General features: G+C 45.8%; 1 protein-coding gene across 7 annotated transcripts in view; it reads left to right on the top strand.

Annotated features, from left to right (window-relative positions):
- The window catches only part of ESPN (espin), a 171,249-nt gene that overhangs the window by 61,965 nt on the left and 91,097 nt on the right, over window positions 1–18,187 (top strand). For all 7 annotated transcript variants that reach the window (XM_083162977.1, XM_083162975.1, XM_083162979.1 and 4 more), the window contains exons 6-7: window positions 997–1,210; window positions 11,196–11,473. In XM_083162977.1, coding sequence (XP_083019103.1) covers window positions 997–1,210; window positions 11,196–11,473 — 492 coding nt within the window. The remainder of the gene's footprint in view (window positions 1–996; window positions 1,211–11,195; window positions 11,474–18,187) is intronic.

Below are 18,187 nucleotides of genomic sequence, written 5' to 3'. Positions count from 1 at the left end.
CATTTCTGCCACTCTTGTGTTCCAGAGAATGATGACATTGCTGGCATGTCTAGCTGTCTCCTAGATGCTAATGTTATAGTCTAACCCTTAACAGCGAAATTAATTATTGCAGAGAGAACTCTCTGTAGACATGAGACAGTTTCAAAGCTCCCTCGGGGCACCAGCAGTTTAGGTTGTGACAGAGTCTTGATTCTTCCTTACTGAGCGGCAATAGACATTTGTGTCTCTGTGTACGAGGAGCCAGGACTAACAGGAAACTTTAAGAGCCAACATCAGGTTGCAGCAGCAGAAGGGACCAGAGAAACTATGGGCAATGTAAGCTTTTGTTGTTTATGTGAGGTGTTACAAAGATGGCGACTCACCTGTGCCGGAGGAGATCTCTAACGAGGCATAATTGGTCTCATCATTATGGTGGAACCAGGTAGCTGCTAGTATACTGGAAGTAATGCGGTGGGAGGAGAGGGATTTGTTCATAGTACAGTATATATGTTATTTAGGTTTGGTAAATCTCACCTGCAGCCAGACAAATGCATTTCATTCTGTTTTCATTTTACTTGTACCTTTTTATTGTTTTACTTTGACATTTCATTGCAGCCTTTTATGCAACAATATATTAGTACATCTGCTTTAACTGTAACATTTAGAATACACCAGTTCTCTCTCTCTCTCGCTCTCTCTCTCTCGCTCTCTCTCTCTCGCTCTCTCTCTCTCTCTCGCTCTCTGAAATACTAAAAGTACTAAGGTGGGAGTTCTATTTAACATGGATAGAGAACTACCGACCTCTTGCGAGAATTCCCCTGTACTTGACTTTCCGGCAAAGCCACCGGGCAGGTGGTCGGGCCACTCAGAACGGATACGGGGGCCTCATACGCCCCCTGGGCCTGAGGTTCCCAAAACCTGGTTTAAAGTAACCTCAATGTGTTGGTGAGACATGACCGTACGGTAGAACATTTACCTTCTGTGTTGGTTAATTGCTGTTTCTCATTAATATCCTAGAGTGTGGAACATCGTGTTCTGTCACGAGATCCATCAGCAGACATGGAACTGAAGCAACAGGATTCTGGGATGTCCTCTCCGAATACCACCATGTCAGCACAGCCAGCCCACTTTGACATTGGGTCACCTTCTAGTACTCTGTCCAACTACGACTCCTGCCACTCCAGCCAATCCAGTGTGGGAGACAAGAAATTGACCCAACATACAGGTCCAAGTAAGTACTGACTCTTCTCCGTCCAGAGCCAGCCGTGTTGTCACCAGGGCCATCAGTAATAAGATGCAGCGTGTCACTCTCTGTCCTTTACCAAATGTAAAATATTGTATCTCCAGGTTATATTTATATACATCATATGTTTGTGTTTCTGACATCCAAACCCTGATTAACGGTTCCGGGGCTCTAGGCTAATACACATGTAGCTCCCCTTGTACTGCTGCTAAACACATGTGTATGGGCACTCACAATGTACATATAGTAATGGTTCCATCAATAAGTTACATTGGCATAGCCATCTGATAGTCACCTTAATAACTTTACCCCCCCACAGTACATCGGGACGGGTGATAGCTGTCAAGCAGTGCTATTTTTCAGCAGGAACCAGCAGGAATTCAGTTCCTGAACCTATAATTAAATATGACATCATCAGGAACTGAAAATGTACTTTTCATAAGATAAGTTTTATTTTAAAGTCCCCTGTGAGTGCCTTTGTTTCTAAATTCAATATATACATCTATCTCTCCCTCCCTCTCTCTATTATATATGTTTTTTTTTTTTTATTTAATTGATCCACCCCCAGACCTGGAGTTCCTGAACCTATATTTCCAGAAAAATAGTACTGCTGTCAAGCATGGAATAAATTAGGCCTTAATTTTATTCCTCGGCTGTCACCTGCAAGGTGCCCATCCCTCCCCACCCCAGTCAACAGGTTAAGGTTAGGCTGCTGGGAGAGGGGAGCTAGGGTTAGACTGTAGGTACAGGGGGCGGGAGGAGGGTTAGGCAATAAGAGCTTAAGGTTAGGCTGCGGGGAGAGGGTGCTAGGGTTAGGCTGTAGGTACAGGGGGCGGGGGAGGGTTAGGCAATAAGAGGTTAGGCTGTGGGGAGAGGGTTCTAGTGTTAGGCTGTAGGTACAGGGGGCGGGGGGAGGGTTAGGCAATAAGAGGTTAGGGTTAGGCTGCGGGGAGAGGGGGGCTAGGGTTAGGCTGTAGGGGGAGGGGGGAGGGTTAGGCAATAAGAGCTTATTGCAGTGGTTCCCAAACTGTGTGCCGTGGCACCCTGGGGTGCCTTGGGGGACTTGCAGGGGTGCCCTGGGTTGGTGGTTCAGGACCAATTCAAGTTTTTAATGTCCATTATAATAGTCAAATTATGGACAAATGGAAGGGAATCCTGTCAATTACCACATAACTGATATTAAGGATGAGATATAAACACAATTTATTTAAGTTTAATAATTGTTTCTGACTTTCTCAATAAGAAACCTTTAGCCTAGGGGTGCCGCAAAAACATTTCTGATGCTTTGGGGTGCCATGAATAAAAAACTTTGGGAACCCCTGGCTTAGGGTTAGGCTGCGGGGAGAGGGGGGCTAGGGTTAGGCTGTAGGTACAGGGGGCGGGGGGAGGGTTAGGCAATATGAGGTTAGGGTTCGGCTGCGGGTAGAGGGGGGCTAGGGTTAGGCTGTAGGTACAGGGGACGGGGGGAGGGTTAAACGTTTGTCATTAAGACAAAGTTTACTTGCGCTGTACAGCACGAAATAATAATATTATTTGGTACACTCCTGCTGCGTCTCTATAAAAGCTCAGTCCCTTGATTCCTTGATTTACAGACAGACATACAATACAGAAATATAGAGACTGCGCTGGAGAGTATCTCTGTTAAAAAAAAAATTATTTATTATACATAGATTTCAAATGACTGGCCAGTGTTCTAAAAATATAACAAACAAATTTGACACATAAAACCATTAAATTACACGTAAATACTTCATTGGTTAGTATAGCAGCTTTTTAGTGTAAAAACAGTGTAAGCCTGGAGGTAAATAGAAAAATCCTCTTTTTAGCGTTAAAAGGTTCTGTATATTTGACTTTATTCCTTAGAAAACAGGCGCTGTTGGTGTTGGTTAGTTGTAGAAAAAACTCAATGATTCAGAGAATATATATTATATATAAATTATAAAAAGTAGGTTAAAAATAAAAATTGAAGACACAATCATCTCTTACTTTTGGTCTGGCCAGACCTGATGACTATTCATGCTGGGACCCAGTTAGGTGTATCTTCCCGTGTATGGTGGGGTACAGGCTTAGGAGACCCATGTTCTCCCAGGGATAGCAGGCAGGGAGCTCCAGCAGACTCTAGTATCCAGAGAGAGTGGGTATTTTTAGTGGATTACGCATTTTACCACCTCCTCATGGGTATCAGCGGCTTCTCCAGATCGTGGGTAAGTTAAGCATTAAGAGGTTAGGGTTAGGCTGCAGGGAGAGGGGCCTAGGGTTAGACTGCAGGTACAGGGGGCGAGGGGAGGCTTAAGCAGTAAGAGGTTAGGGTTAGGCTGTGGTGGGATGGGGGTTAGGGTCAAGCTTTAGGTACAGGGGGCGGGGGGCGGTTAGGCATAAAGAGGGTATGCTAAGGCTGCGGGGGGGGGGGGGGGGGCTAGGGTTAGGCTGCAGGTACAGTGGGTGGTGGGACGGTTAGGCGGTAAGAGGTTACGGTTAGGCTTCGGGGGGGGGGGTGTTAGGCTGTAGGGGCAGGGGGGAGGGTTAGGTATTATGGGGTATGGTTAGGCTGTGGGGTGGGGTGGGGGGTAGGCAAATAAAATTAACCCCCAGCATCCCAAGCATTGCCGGTTCTCACATATGCACAATGGAACTTGCGTTTCCAGTACAGTTTCACTTATCACGATCAAATAAAGTATTACTTCTATAACTATATTATTTTTATAATTATAATAAATATCTATTAGCGTCCTGAGGCGGTGATCGCAGTAAGAGGGAACATACACAAGTGTAAATGATTACACTACATACCTATCTGAAGATTGTGCTTGCCTACTTTGTGCTGTAATGGCAAGCCGGGATGGAGAGGGATCTTCTGATCCCTTTCCGGTAGGATAGAACTTAACCAGATGCTCATCACAACTATCTTGCATTGCCCACATGCAGCCAAGCAGCCAGCTCCACACCCGCTATTACCATCACCGCTATGCGCAACGATCATGAATGTTCTTGTTCAGGAGGCCACCGCTAAGATTATTAAATAGGCCTCTAAGAGAGAATGGACAGAAGAAACCCCTACTACTGCCTGAAGGGACGATAGACCGGTCCTGTGTAAGACACCTCGTAGGTTTCCTGGTGCTCTCTCTTTAAAATGAAGGTTTTGCCTGGATCACATTTAAATAACCAGCAAGGGCTTCGGTCACCCCCCCCCCCCCCCCTTCTCCCCCTGAGCTTCCTGCAGATACAGTCCCTGAAACTATTTTTATGCTTTAGAACACTAGGAGGAATAAGAACCCTTTTTATTCAGTGTTTTAATGGAGTGTGTGCCTGCCAGGATAACAGCGCAGCCACCACAGTGGTCTCCGCTGTACAGTACTGTATTGTGTTCTAGCAGCAGCGCGCACGTCATATCATCTGTATTTGTGCAGACTGAAGTCTTTTCTAGAACAATTACATTGCATGATGGGAATAGTAAGTGGGGCTTTTTGTTTGGTACAACCCTTTGCATTGCCTGGAACCTGCATGCTTTGTATCGAACTGCTGTACGTATCTTGTCACTTGCTATAGTGGTTCATAGTTATGATTACACACTATGGGCCTGATTCATACTGGCTAGGCTGTGTGTTTTCGGAGCTAGCAAGCAAGTTAACACCGCCCCGGGAAACGTGTCCCCCGCTGTCCGGATCTCCTCGCTACACTGCAAGCATATGTGTACACTTACACACCTGCTCGCATGCACCCGCACAGAGGGTAAAAAATCATTCAATGGTTGCTCACCAGCGAAATACTTTTCCTCTGTTCTCAGCACAAAAATAGTCCAGGGCTTACTTTCTGCTGCATGCTAAACTTCCAATTGGTGGCTTTCAATCGGGCAGCGAGAGTCCCGGTCTTCATCCTACCCCATCCAATCTCTACCATATAGTAGACAACACACATGGCAAAAACAGAGAACCCTTTTCTGTCAATATGGGGCGCGCAATATTTATTCTATTTTTTACCAGATGTGCCGGGGATAGACCCGGGTTTCAGCCCTAGCCCTTGGGTGCCCTGGGGGGGACCTTTTATTGGGGGGTATCGACTAGTTGGGTGGGTTAATGCCATGGCTGCAGGGACCAATAGAAAAGTGGGGCATTACCGTACTGACTAGTGGTGCCCGGTACTGATTTATAAAACACGGGGGTCCCCTATTCCCCCCCACCCCGTATTTACAGAACCAGGGTCGGGCCAAGAGCACAGGCTGATTGGGTCCGGAGCTGATGTCACACACCCACCCTGAAAATGTTTGGGCATGCTTGTGCCCTGATACTCCCAGAAATGTCCAGTTACCACCCCCAAATGCCAGCTTCCTGTCAATCAACTTGCGACTAGCTAGCTATCCCAAAAGGATGCTGGATTTTTTTTCCCCGAATAACCTTTCGCATGCGTGCTATGATCAGTATGCATGTGCGGTCGAAAGATAATTGACTGCCCTGCTAATTAGCAGGTCTACGATCAGGTCTGAATAATAATAATTGGCGCTGACAGACCAAAGCAGGATGACTGGGGAGAAATTATGAAGAGAAAGAGAATGTTACTTTTAATGCCAAAAATTGAACTTTTCATTCTTAGTTGATATTCTCCATGACACTTTGCTTCTGTGTGATGGTCATTTTCAGGACTGGACAATTTTTACACCTTTCCCCCCCAAAAAACTTTTTACATTTTCCTTTTGTACGCCCTTTTCTGTTTATTGCATTCCTCACATCTTTATATTGCTATGTTATGTCTAGCTTCTGTACAATACATTACAAAGGCTGCCGTTTTGCTTTATCGCTCTGCTTTGCGTTTATTCTCCATCTGTGACCGATGTTCGATGTCCGATGTCCCAGAGGAGATGAATTACATTCATACTCTGTCATGGAAAAATCCACTTTTTGAAAATGTTATGTTTTTATTGGGGTGTTCTATTACCTAGAAATTATAGCACTGATGGAAAACGACCCTTTTCTTTTGTTTTACCCAAATATACCATTTGCGTCTGGGTATATTAACCCTTTAAGTGCCTACGCTCAGGGCCGGCGCCACCACTAGGCAAATCTAGGCATTTGCCTAGGGCGCCGGCCACTGGAGGGCGGCATTTCGCCCCCCCGTGTCGCGGGGGTACCTGTCCTGCGGCTGTGTATATAAAGCTTGCGGCGGCGGCGACAGCGGGGGGTCCCTGCAGAGCGCTATCCGCCTGGCTACGCGGAAGCGCTTCTGTTGTGAAAACACTGGCCGCACGGCGCACGCTGATTGGCTGAATCTCAGCCAATCAGCGTGCGGCCAGTGTTTCCACAACAGAAGCGCTTCCGCGTAGCCAGGCGGATAGCGCTCGTTATTTCTTGACTGCAGGGACCCCCCGCTGCCGCTTCCGCAAGCTTTATATACACAGCCGCAGGACAGGTACACACCCCCCGGCACCGGGTAGTGTTACAACTACACAGATTTCCATATTTACATAATCTATACATAAAAAAAACATAATCATAATACCAACACATTAAACCATAAATGCATTCAAAGATAGAATGTATTAAAAAGTGAACTAATATGTGTTTCAGACCCTGCTCAAACTGGGGATTTGTTTAAAAACCAGCAAACTCCGTTTGCCAATTCTGTGTATTTGTGACAATCAAGTGCACTCTTTCTATTCTGCGTCAATCAAAAGCTGACGACATACATGTGATCTTTCTAATCTTATTAATTAGTGTGCCAATGTTAAAAACTAGTCACCTATCTGATTATGTTAAAATAAATTTTTTGGATAAACATTTATCAGCAGATTCCATACGAATTCATTGGAATCTGCAGAGACCATGCACCTCCACAGTGTCGGCCAGGGGCAGGCTGGGCCGGGGGGCAGGGTACCACATATACCCCAGGCCGGTATGACTATGTTCTGGCCGGGCTGGCTGTGTGCATCTTGCACACACTGCCGCAGCCATCACCACTGCAGCCGCCAGCCGCCTCCGTGTCCAGCAGCTCCCTGGCCACACAAATGTAAGGCAACGGCCTCTCCAAAAATGGCCACCATTACGGTGTGTGGCACTATATTTAATTGGCATTACGGTGTGTGGCATTACATTTAATTGGCATTACAGTGTGTGGCATTATGTTTAATGGGCATTACAGTGTTGGCATTATGTGTTATGGCCATTACAGTGTGGCATTATGTTTGATGGGCATTACGGTGTTGGCATTATGTGTAATGGGCATTACGGTGTGTGGCATTATATTTAATTGGCATTACGGTGTGTGGCATTATGTGTAATGGGCATTACGGTGTGGCATTATGGCGTTGGTGATGGGCCACTTGCTTGTGTTGCCCCCCAGGCTAAAAATTGCCAGCCAGCCCCTGGTGCCGGCTCCCCCAAGCCACCACTTAGACTGCAGACTGTTATGCCACTGGGGGGTAGCCTGCTGTGCTGCCCCGAGAAGGTGACACCCCTAGGCACTTGCATTATGTGGCTATTGTGGAATCCTCCACAGTGTGCAAGTCGACCTTCTGTTAAGGTCAACCTATTGAGTGTCTGTCTAGACACTGTCAACCATTTGATCTCTCACCCTGTAAGCCTTAGTAACTGACCGCAGTAGAGGTGTTGAGGGTATGAGAAGTATCATTCCCACTCAGTGTGTCAGTCAGCAAGCAGTGACCAGCAGGGGGAGCTGCAGTACAAGAGCTCCAGCTTCAGTGGCAGAAGGATGGGCCACAGGATCTGTCCTATGGGTATGTGTGCATAGACTTTTTTTTTTTACGCAATCAGTGTTTATTATAAGATAACAAACATATATTGTAGTATATACATTTTCAATGTGACTACAAAGAGTATCAAATCAAAATAGTATACAGTCCGTATTTTAATCATTGGTAAACGTATGTATCAACATTGTAAACCGAGTAAAATAACACACTTTAGAGTAAAAGCATTAGACAGGAAAATAGAGGTAGTGATAGAAGTATGTAAAGAGAAAAAGAGAGAGAATGGAAAAAGCAGGGAGAGGTAGAATGCAACCAGTGTCGTGTCATGGTTGTGGGGCAGTGAGGGAGTACTAACATATGATGCATAATCATGGCTTTCTTTAAAGTTCAGCCAAGGGGACCAGGTGGTGGTAAATGTATTAGAGGGTGTGCATAGACTTTTAACCGATGGCACAAAAGTATGTTACTGGTGTGCCAGGACTAGCCTAGATGGCAGGGAGGGGGGATGGGATGCAATAGAAGTTTCCCCTGCCTCTTCTTCAGTATTGTTGCTTGCGGAAATGTAAGTCTAAAACCTTTGAGTGCCAAGTGAATTTGTCAAAATAGGTGTGAAAATTGGGGAATTGTTATGTGCTCTCTGCGCTATGTTTAAGCAGCTCCATGTAATAGGTAGTTAGTAATAAAAGTTGGAGCATTTGTAAAATTAAATAAAGGGATAAAATAAAAAATGACTGTGCTTGCCTGTTAGGGAAACAAATTTGTTAGTAATGTTTAAAGCTCTTTGAGGTTTTGTTGGGGGAGCGGTGTGCAGTGCGGCACTGGGGATCACACACTGTGGAGCAGCAAACCTACACTTTCCCTACAATACCTGCGAGTGGGGTCGTGTAGTGCTGACTGGTGTTTCTCGCGTCATATGGAAAAAGGGAGCTGTGAAGACAGAGATTGGACCTAGAAGCAGATAAGGACTGGGGATGGGGTGGGGTGGAGTGGAGAATTTTTTGACCAGAATGTTGACAATTGACATGGACACTGAAACGTAGAACCGCGCCCCCTCGCATTGTTCGCCATGCTTCGGGCACGGTGCTTCGCTACGCTCGGCACACTGTTTTATTCTCGCACCCCGCCCTTGTAAATTGTAGGGCATGAAATTCTGCCTGTCAGCACATGGCTTACCCCATGTTGACCTTTTGACTGTCGACATTGCCCATGTTGACCTAATGCTTGTGTCAACCTACACCCACATCAACCTTTCTGCATGGCGACCTAATGGTGTCGACACAGTACTTGTCGACCCAAAGCTTGAAGACCTAATGACTGTATCCCATTACATCGTTTTGATGGCCTTTTTTAACTAGTGTTTTATGATTGGCATTGGTTTTGCTTATCACTTTGACCATAGATAATTTGATTTGGTACTATGGGGGTTATTCTAGTTCACTCTTTCTGACAAAATCCTTCTTAGATGGACAAAACCATGTGCACTGCAGGTGGGGCAGATGTTACTTGTGCAGAGAGAATTAGATTTGGGTAGGGTTTTACTTCAAAGTGAGATCTATATTGCAGTGTAAAAATAAAGCAGCCAGTGTTTACCCTGCACAGAAACAAAATGACTCACCCAAATCTAATTCTCTCTGCACATTTTACATCTGCCCCCCTGCAGTGCACATTGTTTTGTCCATCTAAGAAGGATTTTGCCAGAAAGAGTGAACTAGAATAAGGGCCTATGTTTGATGCTAGACAACTGTTTATGAACTGGTGGTCTACAGTGTTGCATAATAATGTTTCAAGCATTGAAATCCAAAATGCAAATTATGAGACAAATTTTACTGTGATTAGTACAAGAAAAATTTAATAACATAGCATAGAGAATTAACAAGAACATTGTAAAAGTACATTGTCATAACACAGGGAGACGACGTAGCAATTTCTTTGGACACAGTGCCCCCATCTGGTGATCAGCTATAGCTTCCAGGCAACACTTTTTAAACCTTGTATCTGAACTGCTTATTGTGCACTAGCATGTTAGTGGTGGATTATTACCTAACTCAGTGGTTCCCTAGAGCAGGGGTTCTCAAACTCTGTCCTCAGGACCCCACACAGTTCACATTTTCCAGGTCAAGCGACAAGTGCACTCAGTACTGACTGACACATTTTAAAGGATCCACAGGTCAAAGTTGCCTACCCTTCTGCATTCTGCAGGAGACTCCCTGAAATAACAGCAATCTCCCTCTCTCCCTCATTAGTCTAGCAATCTCCCTCATTTCACCTAGCCCACATTACATGGTTACATTTTGGGGAAAAAAGGAATGAGAGATAGATACATTTACATTGAATCATCAGCACCATTTCCCAGCACATTACCAAGTATAGTATCTCTTACTAACTGCTTTGGGGATCATCTACACTTGGATATAAGTCATTTGAAAATATTCCTCTCAGATGTAGCCGTACACACACACACGCTTCTAGGTGCCACGTTCACAATCTCTTTTCACAATCTCTCCATATTTGGAACTAGACACGCCCTTTGGGTGGAGCATGACACGCCCCCTCAATAAGGCGCTGCACAAAATTCTGCTACCAACTATAATCTCCCTCAAACTAGTTTTCAAAAGTAGGCAAGTATGCCACAGGTGGAGCTAATTATTTCACTTTCTGGGGGTTATTCTGGTTGATTCGCTCGGATGCGAATTCGCACCCTTGTGTGAGTCCACCTGAACCCTCCCTGCGAATGGTGGTATGCCCAACAATCCCCCCCCCATCCCCCCTCACAGCGTGTGTTCCCACACAGGGCCTGCAAATGGATGTTTAACATAAACATCCATTCACAGCTTGTGGGTGAACACCCACGTCATTTGATGGTCGCCGACCATTGAATGATGTGGAACATGCACGCAGATCTAAGTTACTCTCAGGTCACTAAGATTTGCGTATACCCTTGGAAGGAAATGGGTGAGCAGGTGACATCCGGTGATGTCAGCAGCCTGCCCCCGGCATCGACGTCACGGCCCGACTACCATGGAAATGCCCAGCATTGTCTGCCTCACCCAGGAACACCCACCCTGCCTGTCACTCAGGCTGCAAGTGCCGCAGCCTGGGCCTGCACATACGCATTGGCGAAAATGCGCATGCACAGACCCAAAACAGCGGTGCGGGGGGGAGGGAATTCTGACAGGTCTGGATCGGCCCCTTTATTTGCCGAGACAATTATTTAGAGTTTCTCCTGAACTCCTATTGCTTATTAATGCTGTTCTCCTGTATTTTATATTCTATCAGGGCCCCCGGAAACTGCAATCACGGATATGCAGACATATATGGACTTGTTGAATCCTGAAGTTGAACCAAATGCTAGCAATAAGGGACAGGGTTCCGTTATACCCCCACCACCTCCTCCAGCATTTCCACCCCCTCTCCCGCCTGCTCCGGACTCTAAACTGCCACCGCCTCCATGTTATCCAGCGCCAAACCCCCCTGAGGGCCAGCACACGGCAGAGATTTACGTGCAGGCAAAGAACAATCTCCGGCACGTTGAGAGTGAGGCGCTGAGTGAAGAGGTAATTTATCATGTGCAAGAATAACGTTTTCTTTCAGACCTGTTTATATGAAGTCAAACAAGTAGTTCACAATCGGAAATGACGTTTTAATCACATTAATTTTCTTACAGAGATTTCATCCTTTGGCAGTGATAATGCATATATGTTTTAATCAAATCAGTTAAAAACATTGTTGGATAAAAAAAAGTTAAATAAAATACAATTAATACAATCTATCCCTGATGAAGTTCTGGTGACAGAAACGCGTTGGTTGGCCTGCCATATTTGTAATATGGGTCATTGGATTATAATTGTTGGCTGTATATGATCTGTGACTGATTTTAAGATATCAAGATATGTTGCGCCTTCCGTATATCGATGAGTACATCTAATAGAAGTGCCCGTTTACTATTGCAATCTTATACGTGCACTTCAGTTATGGTTGTGATGTAACAAGCAACTGAAATCAGGGCCGCCGAGGGGGTGGGAGTAGGTACTAATTGCCCATGCCTGGGCTTGCTGGAGGAGCCCGGCGGTGGCCCTGGTCCAACACCCCCCCCCCCCCTTCTCCCTCCACCCCTCACAGGCGGAAGTAGCAGCACGAACATACAGCATATGCAGTGCTGACAGCAGGCTCAGCATGAGCATCTCCCTGACAGTGCGAGAGCTCCTGCTGTGACGGCTGTAAGCACTGCACATGCTGTAGGTGTGTGCTGCTTTAGAGTGTTTTTTAAACCCCCAGAAACATTTTGGGGGCGTGGCCTAATTGCGGGCTGTGGCCTCATGTGAATAGGCCACTCCTCCAAAATGCCCTGTCTGAAATACAACACTACTACGCAGTGTATATATAATAGGATTGCTAGAACGAAGAGGGGGAAATGGGCACCTCATTTTCTATATGACCAAGAAAATGAAATATTATTATCTCCAGAGATGCTTACTAAAGTCTACGAAGATTTGTTAACAACATTAAAATATTTTTAATGGCAATTCATGGAACCATTAATTGTTAGAGGCCTTTTGATTGCACAAAATTGTATTTGTTTTATATTAAACCCTTGTACCTTTGATTGATGGATGGGTGGGGTTTTTTTTAACCATTTTTTATGATCAGGTTTTTTACACAGGTAATTCATTGTGTATGGGACACTAATGTCACTGTGTATGATATAGCACAGGTTCTCAAACATGGTCCTCTGGACCGCAAACATCAAGTTTTCCAGGTCACCCAGCAGTTGCACAGATGTAGTCATTACTGGCTGGCACATATCAAAAGAAATAGATTATAAGTGCATATGCATACACATACATACACAAATATGCATATGCATGCATATACACATATATGAACACGTGCCTGAAACAATGTAAATGAAAAAGATAACATTTATTTAAACATATATTCACTGGCCAGTGATAATTTACAATAAAAAGACAAACATACACATTTAGTGCCTAGTATTTGTATTAAAAAGACTGGCCGATAATCGGCAAATGAATGGTTCTCCTGAGAAGATTATGTCCAGTTGTTATTATTATTGGACCAGTATGTAAATGCTTCTTTAAAGTACCAATCTGTGTATAAGCAGGAAGATTTTATTAACTGTCCACTGTCTGGCCAGACAATATAGACACCAATATTGGGTGTAAAGAAAATAACAGTCCCAGTGGTCCCAAACTGCTGGTTGTCCAGCCACTGTTAAGTGCAGTGCTGGTTAGAGGTGTAACCGTACTTGCTTTTATGCAGGCAGCCTTGGGGTCATATTCTGGAGCTCCAGAAAAAATGGTGGAGGCAATATATAACGTTGTATGGCGCGTTTCTCCGCCTCCTGTACGGTATCAGCGGCTTCCTCAGAGGAAGCCGCTGATACCGTACAGGAGGCGGAGAAATGCGTCATACAACATTGGCTTTGATGGTGTTGTTGCCTTTGCTTGGCGGTCTATAATGGTATTGTGCCTCAGGTGGGTGGTCCAATGGTCTTGGTGCCTCTGCAGGTTGCTATAATGGAATTCCTACTTCTTTTGGGTATGATAATGATAGCTCTATCTGGGTTCTATAATATGTATTGGTACCTCTGCTGGGTGCTGTGATCGTCTGATGGGTAGTATAATAACATTTTGTTCCTCTTCTGTTTTATCTCTGCATTTTTAGGTTGGAGCTTTGTGTCTTCGGCAAATAAATATCCTTGTCTCTCTGATAGTAATGGGGCCATTGAACATTATTATTTTAACAGATTCACAATTTGTCATTTTGCTGCCACTGCTGGTCGGCATTATTTTATTGGTGACTCTGCTGGGTACATTCAAATTAGATTGGTACCTCTGATTGGTGCTAGAATTGGATTGGTGCCTCTGATTGGTTCTGTAATTGGAATGGCGCCTCTTACTGATGCTTTCATTTGATGCTCTTGCAGGGTGCTATATTTTGATTGGTAGACACGTTACCTCTGCTAATTTGTAAAATAGTTTTGGTGCCTCAGCTGGGTGGCATAATACTGTTGTTACCTCCTTCTGGGTTCGATAATCCGATTGGTAGATCAGATCCTCTGCTTGGGTAGAATCCTATTGGAGTTAAAAATAGTCTTCATTAAGCAATATTTAGTCTTCTAAAATCTACCCTCATGCTGCCAGCTTACTACAGGGGCGTTTATTAACCAACCATCCGAAGGTTTAAATTCAGTGTGTCTCAAAGGGGGTTGGTTTTGGCGTTAATGATGATTGTTGCGTCTTGTCTCTGGACTAATACAGCCATGGATATGGAAGTGTAGGGACCATCATCCTAATATAAGCAAAATCCTTAAAGAACCTAACAATTTGCTATGAGATCAGGATTCGGGTTTGTCATTCTAAATGTTCTTGATACATAAGATTCTAGACCACTTGCAACACCCCTGTTATGTCCTTGCTTAGACTATGCATTGCTTACAGTACATTCTGCATTGCTCCGCTCCATGAAATCCCACTCCTCAGCCTTACAAAGAGGATTCCAGTTACAAGGTCATACATTATTTTGTACCATAAAAATGCACATGTTGCCTTGACTGCAGGTCTTTCTGCTCTCATTCACAGGAGGATATAGATCACTTTCCCTGGGTTTTAATTAACATCTATTTTTAACACCAGTGGAACGTCCTTCAGTTGGCGACACGTACCCGCACATTAACTCAACCCATGTCTAGCTGCTTGCTGAGGTCCCTTTTGAGGATTTAGACCCCCCCCCCCCCATACGGGGGACAAATCATTCGATGGTTGTCGACCATCTAAATATTTTTCTTGAGTTTGCAAATAAAAGTCAGTATAAAGCAGCTTTTATTTGCCTTAGAAATGTCCGAGAATGGGGCGGGGCTGACATCAGCTGCCCGCCCATACATTCTTTGACACACCTGTGTGCGCATAGGGATGCCTGGAATTAGGGATTAAGGTTAGGTGGTGGGCAGGGATAGGATGAGGCGGAGAGGTACGAGGGTTAGGGTTAGGCACTAGTGGGGAGGGTAGGATCAGGCTGCGGGGGGAGGAAGGGTTAGGGTTAGGCACATTAGAGGAGGGGGGTTAAGTTTAGGTGGTAGGCGCGGTTAGGATAAGGAGGTGAGGTACTGGGGTTAGAGTTGGGCACTAGTGGGGAGGGTAGAATCAGGCTGTGGGGGGAGGGAAGGGTTAGGCACATAGAAGGAGGAGAGGTTAAGGTTAAGTGGTAGGTGGGTTAGGATAAGGCGGTGAGATACCTGGATTAGGCACTAGTGGGGAGGGTAGAATCAGGCTGTGGGGGGAAGGAAGGGTTAGGCACATAGAAGGAGGAGGGTTTAAGGTTAGGTGTTGGGCGGGGTTAGAATAAGGCGGTGAGGTACCAGGGTTAGGCACTAATGGTGAGGGTAGGATCAGGCTGCGGGAGGAAGGAAGGGTTAGGGTTAGGCACATAGAAGGAGGAGGGGTTAAGGTTAAGTGGTAGGTGGGTTAGGATAAAGTGGTGAGATACCTGGATTAGGCACTCGTGGGGAGGGTAGGATCAGGTTTCGGAGGAAGGAAGGGTTAGGATTAGGCACATAGAAGGAGGAGGGGTTAAGGTTAGGTGGTAGGCGGGGTTAGGATAAGGTGGTGAGGTACGGGGGTTAGGGTTAGGCACTAGTCGGGAGGGTAGGATCAAGCTGTGGGGGGGGGGGGGGGGAGGGTTAGGGTTAGCCTGTGGGAAGGGAGTAATAGGAGGGGGGTAGTGTAAGTATAATTACCTGACCCCTGTCGGGAATACCTCCTTCAGGATGCCGTCATCTGTATTGTGACCCAAGGCATCCTAACCATCATCTGTATGTATCCCAGGTGTCTGGGAATTCTGAGGGTATGGTTGCATAAGAAAAAATGTAATATAATGCGTGTTCTAGATGTTTTCCCTTTAACCCCCTCAGCCCCCTCCCAATGGTGCCTGTGAATCGTTCCATACGACCTGTGACTCATTGCACCTGCCCATACTGCTGAAAGTTCAGCTTGTTCTAAACATGTATTTTAAAGATATAGAATATGGCTGCTTTGTCATGGTCGCTTTAAAATCCAGTGCAATCCTTTAATTATTTTACCACTGTTTTGTCTCCATCAAACAAAGCTTTCCTTGCGGAGATAAATGGTACCCCATGCGTCTTTTCATTCTCAAAGCCGGTGGGTAAACAGCACAACAATGCAGACAATGGGCCCTTTGTGCGCTCTTGCTAGAGGGACCACGTACAAAGTCTGTGGGTTGAGAAAGTGATGGCTGACTATATAATCTCTCTAATTGGGGTAGCGCAGGGACGGCCAAGATTTAAGCAATATTTGTAAGAAAAAATAATAAAAAAATAAGTTGTATCTAAGACTTTATTACGTTCCGAACATCGATAACAATTTTGTTTTCGGCAGGGAAACCTATGCGCTTACTTTTTTACATTAGGAAATCGGAGCTGTTATGAATTATTAAATGCAGTCTCTTGGTCAGCAAAGTGCTTCATTGTGCATTGACATAATGAAGGGACAGGCCTGGGTCTTTTAAAGAGTCCTCATTTTGGGTTTCGAGCATTAATAGAAGTCCAGCTGCATTTGCATAATATGGGAGAACCGGGTCCTTTTTGTGTTTTGCATTTTTGTTTACACCATGGCGTTGACATTTTGCAGTTCACATCCCTGAGCCTGCAGGCTGCGCGGTTACGTGGGAGGCGATGATTAACGCTGCTAGAAAATAAATACACAAGTGTCTGGTGTCTGAAATGTGAGTACGCGGCTACTTCACCCCGAGAGGAGATGGCCAAAGATTAATTTCCCGTGCAGATGTCAACGGAATAATAAGGAATTCAGGGTGAGATTCTATGCTTTGCGCAAAAAGCGCATGTTTTATTTGCGCACTACATCGCCGCAAATCGCCTATTTTAAATTCGCATTTTTCAGTCAAAATGCGCATATTTAATGTGATGCGCATTGGAGGCTGAAAAGTGCGAAGAGGGGCGATTTGCAGCGAAGTGGTGCGCTGTATTTAGTCCTGAAAATGTGCGATTTTCATGTCTGAAAATCGCACATTTGCAGGACAGCGCAAAGTTGTAAAAAAAAAAAACGAGCTCGGGGTCCCCCGCCCGAGTATAACCAGCCCCGGGCTCACTGAGCCGGTGCTGGTGACATAAAATCAGGGTCCCCGACAAATAGGGGTCCCCTTGATTTTATGAAACCAGCACCAGGCTCAAGGTCCGGCGCTGGTTCCCAAAATACGGGGGACAAAGTGACTAGGGGTCCCCCGTATTTTAAGAACCAGCACCGGACACAACCAGCCAGCAGGGTAATGCCACAGCCGGGGGAAACTTATTATATAAGCTCCCGTGGCCAAAGCATTAACCCCCTGGCTGGTCAGCATGGGCAGGGGTCCTGGGGAAGTGGGGTCCCCCCCAATGAAGGGGTCCCCCCCCTCCAGGACTTACCAGCCCATGCTGATAGTCCGGGGCTGTCCCCGATGCCCCTGGGCGGTGGGCATCGGGCTGATGATTTGTGTAAAAAAAAGAATTAAAACTATTGTTTTACACTGGCGAACTATGAGTCCCAGCAAGCCTACCCCTCATGCTGGGACTTGGGGAACCACAAGTCCCAGCATGCGGGGCATTAAAGGGCCCGCTGGCACTTGTAGTTCTGCAGTGAAAAAAATAGTGCACAAAATCACACTGACACCCTGTAAAATAAAACTTTAATACACACAAAACACACACACACTGATACTTACCTACCTTGAGCCCGTAGGTTGGTCCCTGGTTCCTGGGTCCGTCCTCCGGGGCTCCAGGGCAGAAGAGTCCGGTTCCGGGGCCTTGGTCCTGGTTCCGGGGCTGGTACTGGGGTTCCGGGGCTCCTGGCCTGCAGAATCCGGGGTCCGGGATCCGAGGTAGTCCAGAGGGGTACCTAAGGAAGCAAATCCAACTTACCTGGTCCCCGGCGGCGACCTCGGACTCCCATCTGGTACCCGGCTTGCAGGACTTTGACCGGCGCTGAGATGTTTCCTCCTCGGCGTCTCTGGACAGAATGATTTCTTGGCCAATCAGGAGCCGAGAAAGTCGGCTCCTGATTGGCCAGAAATCATTCTAACTAGAGACGCAGAGGAGGAAACATCTCTGCTCTAGATGCGCTGAGATGTTACTTCCTCGGCGTCTGTATTCAGAATAATTTCTGGCCAATCAGGAGCCGACTTTCTCGGCTCCTGATTGGCCAAGAAATCATTCTGTCCAGAGACGCCGAGGAGGAAAC

Source organism: Crinia signifera, chromosome 19, assembly GCF_055691185.1.
Source record: "Crinia signifera chromosome 19, ASM5569118v1, whole genome shotgun sequence".
In the NCBI taxonomy this organism is placed as follows: Eukaryota; Metazoa; Chordata; class Amphibia; order Anura; family Myobatrachidae; genus Crinia; species Crinia signifera.
Note: the sequence above shows the minus strand (reverse complement) of the source record. Positions and strands in the feature narration are given on the sequence as shown.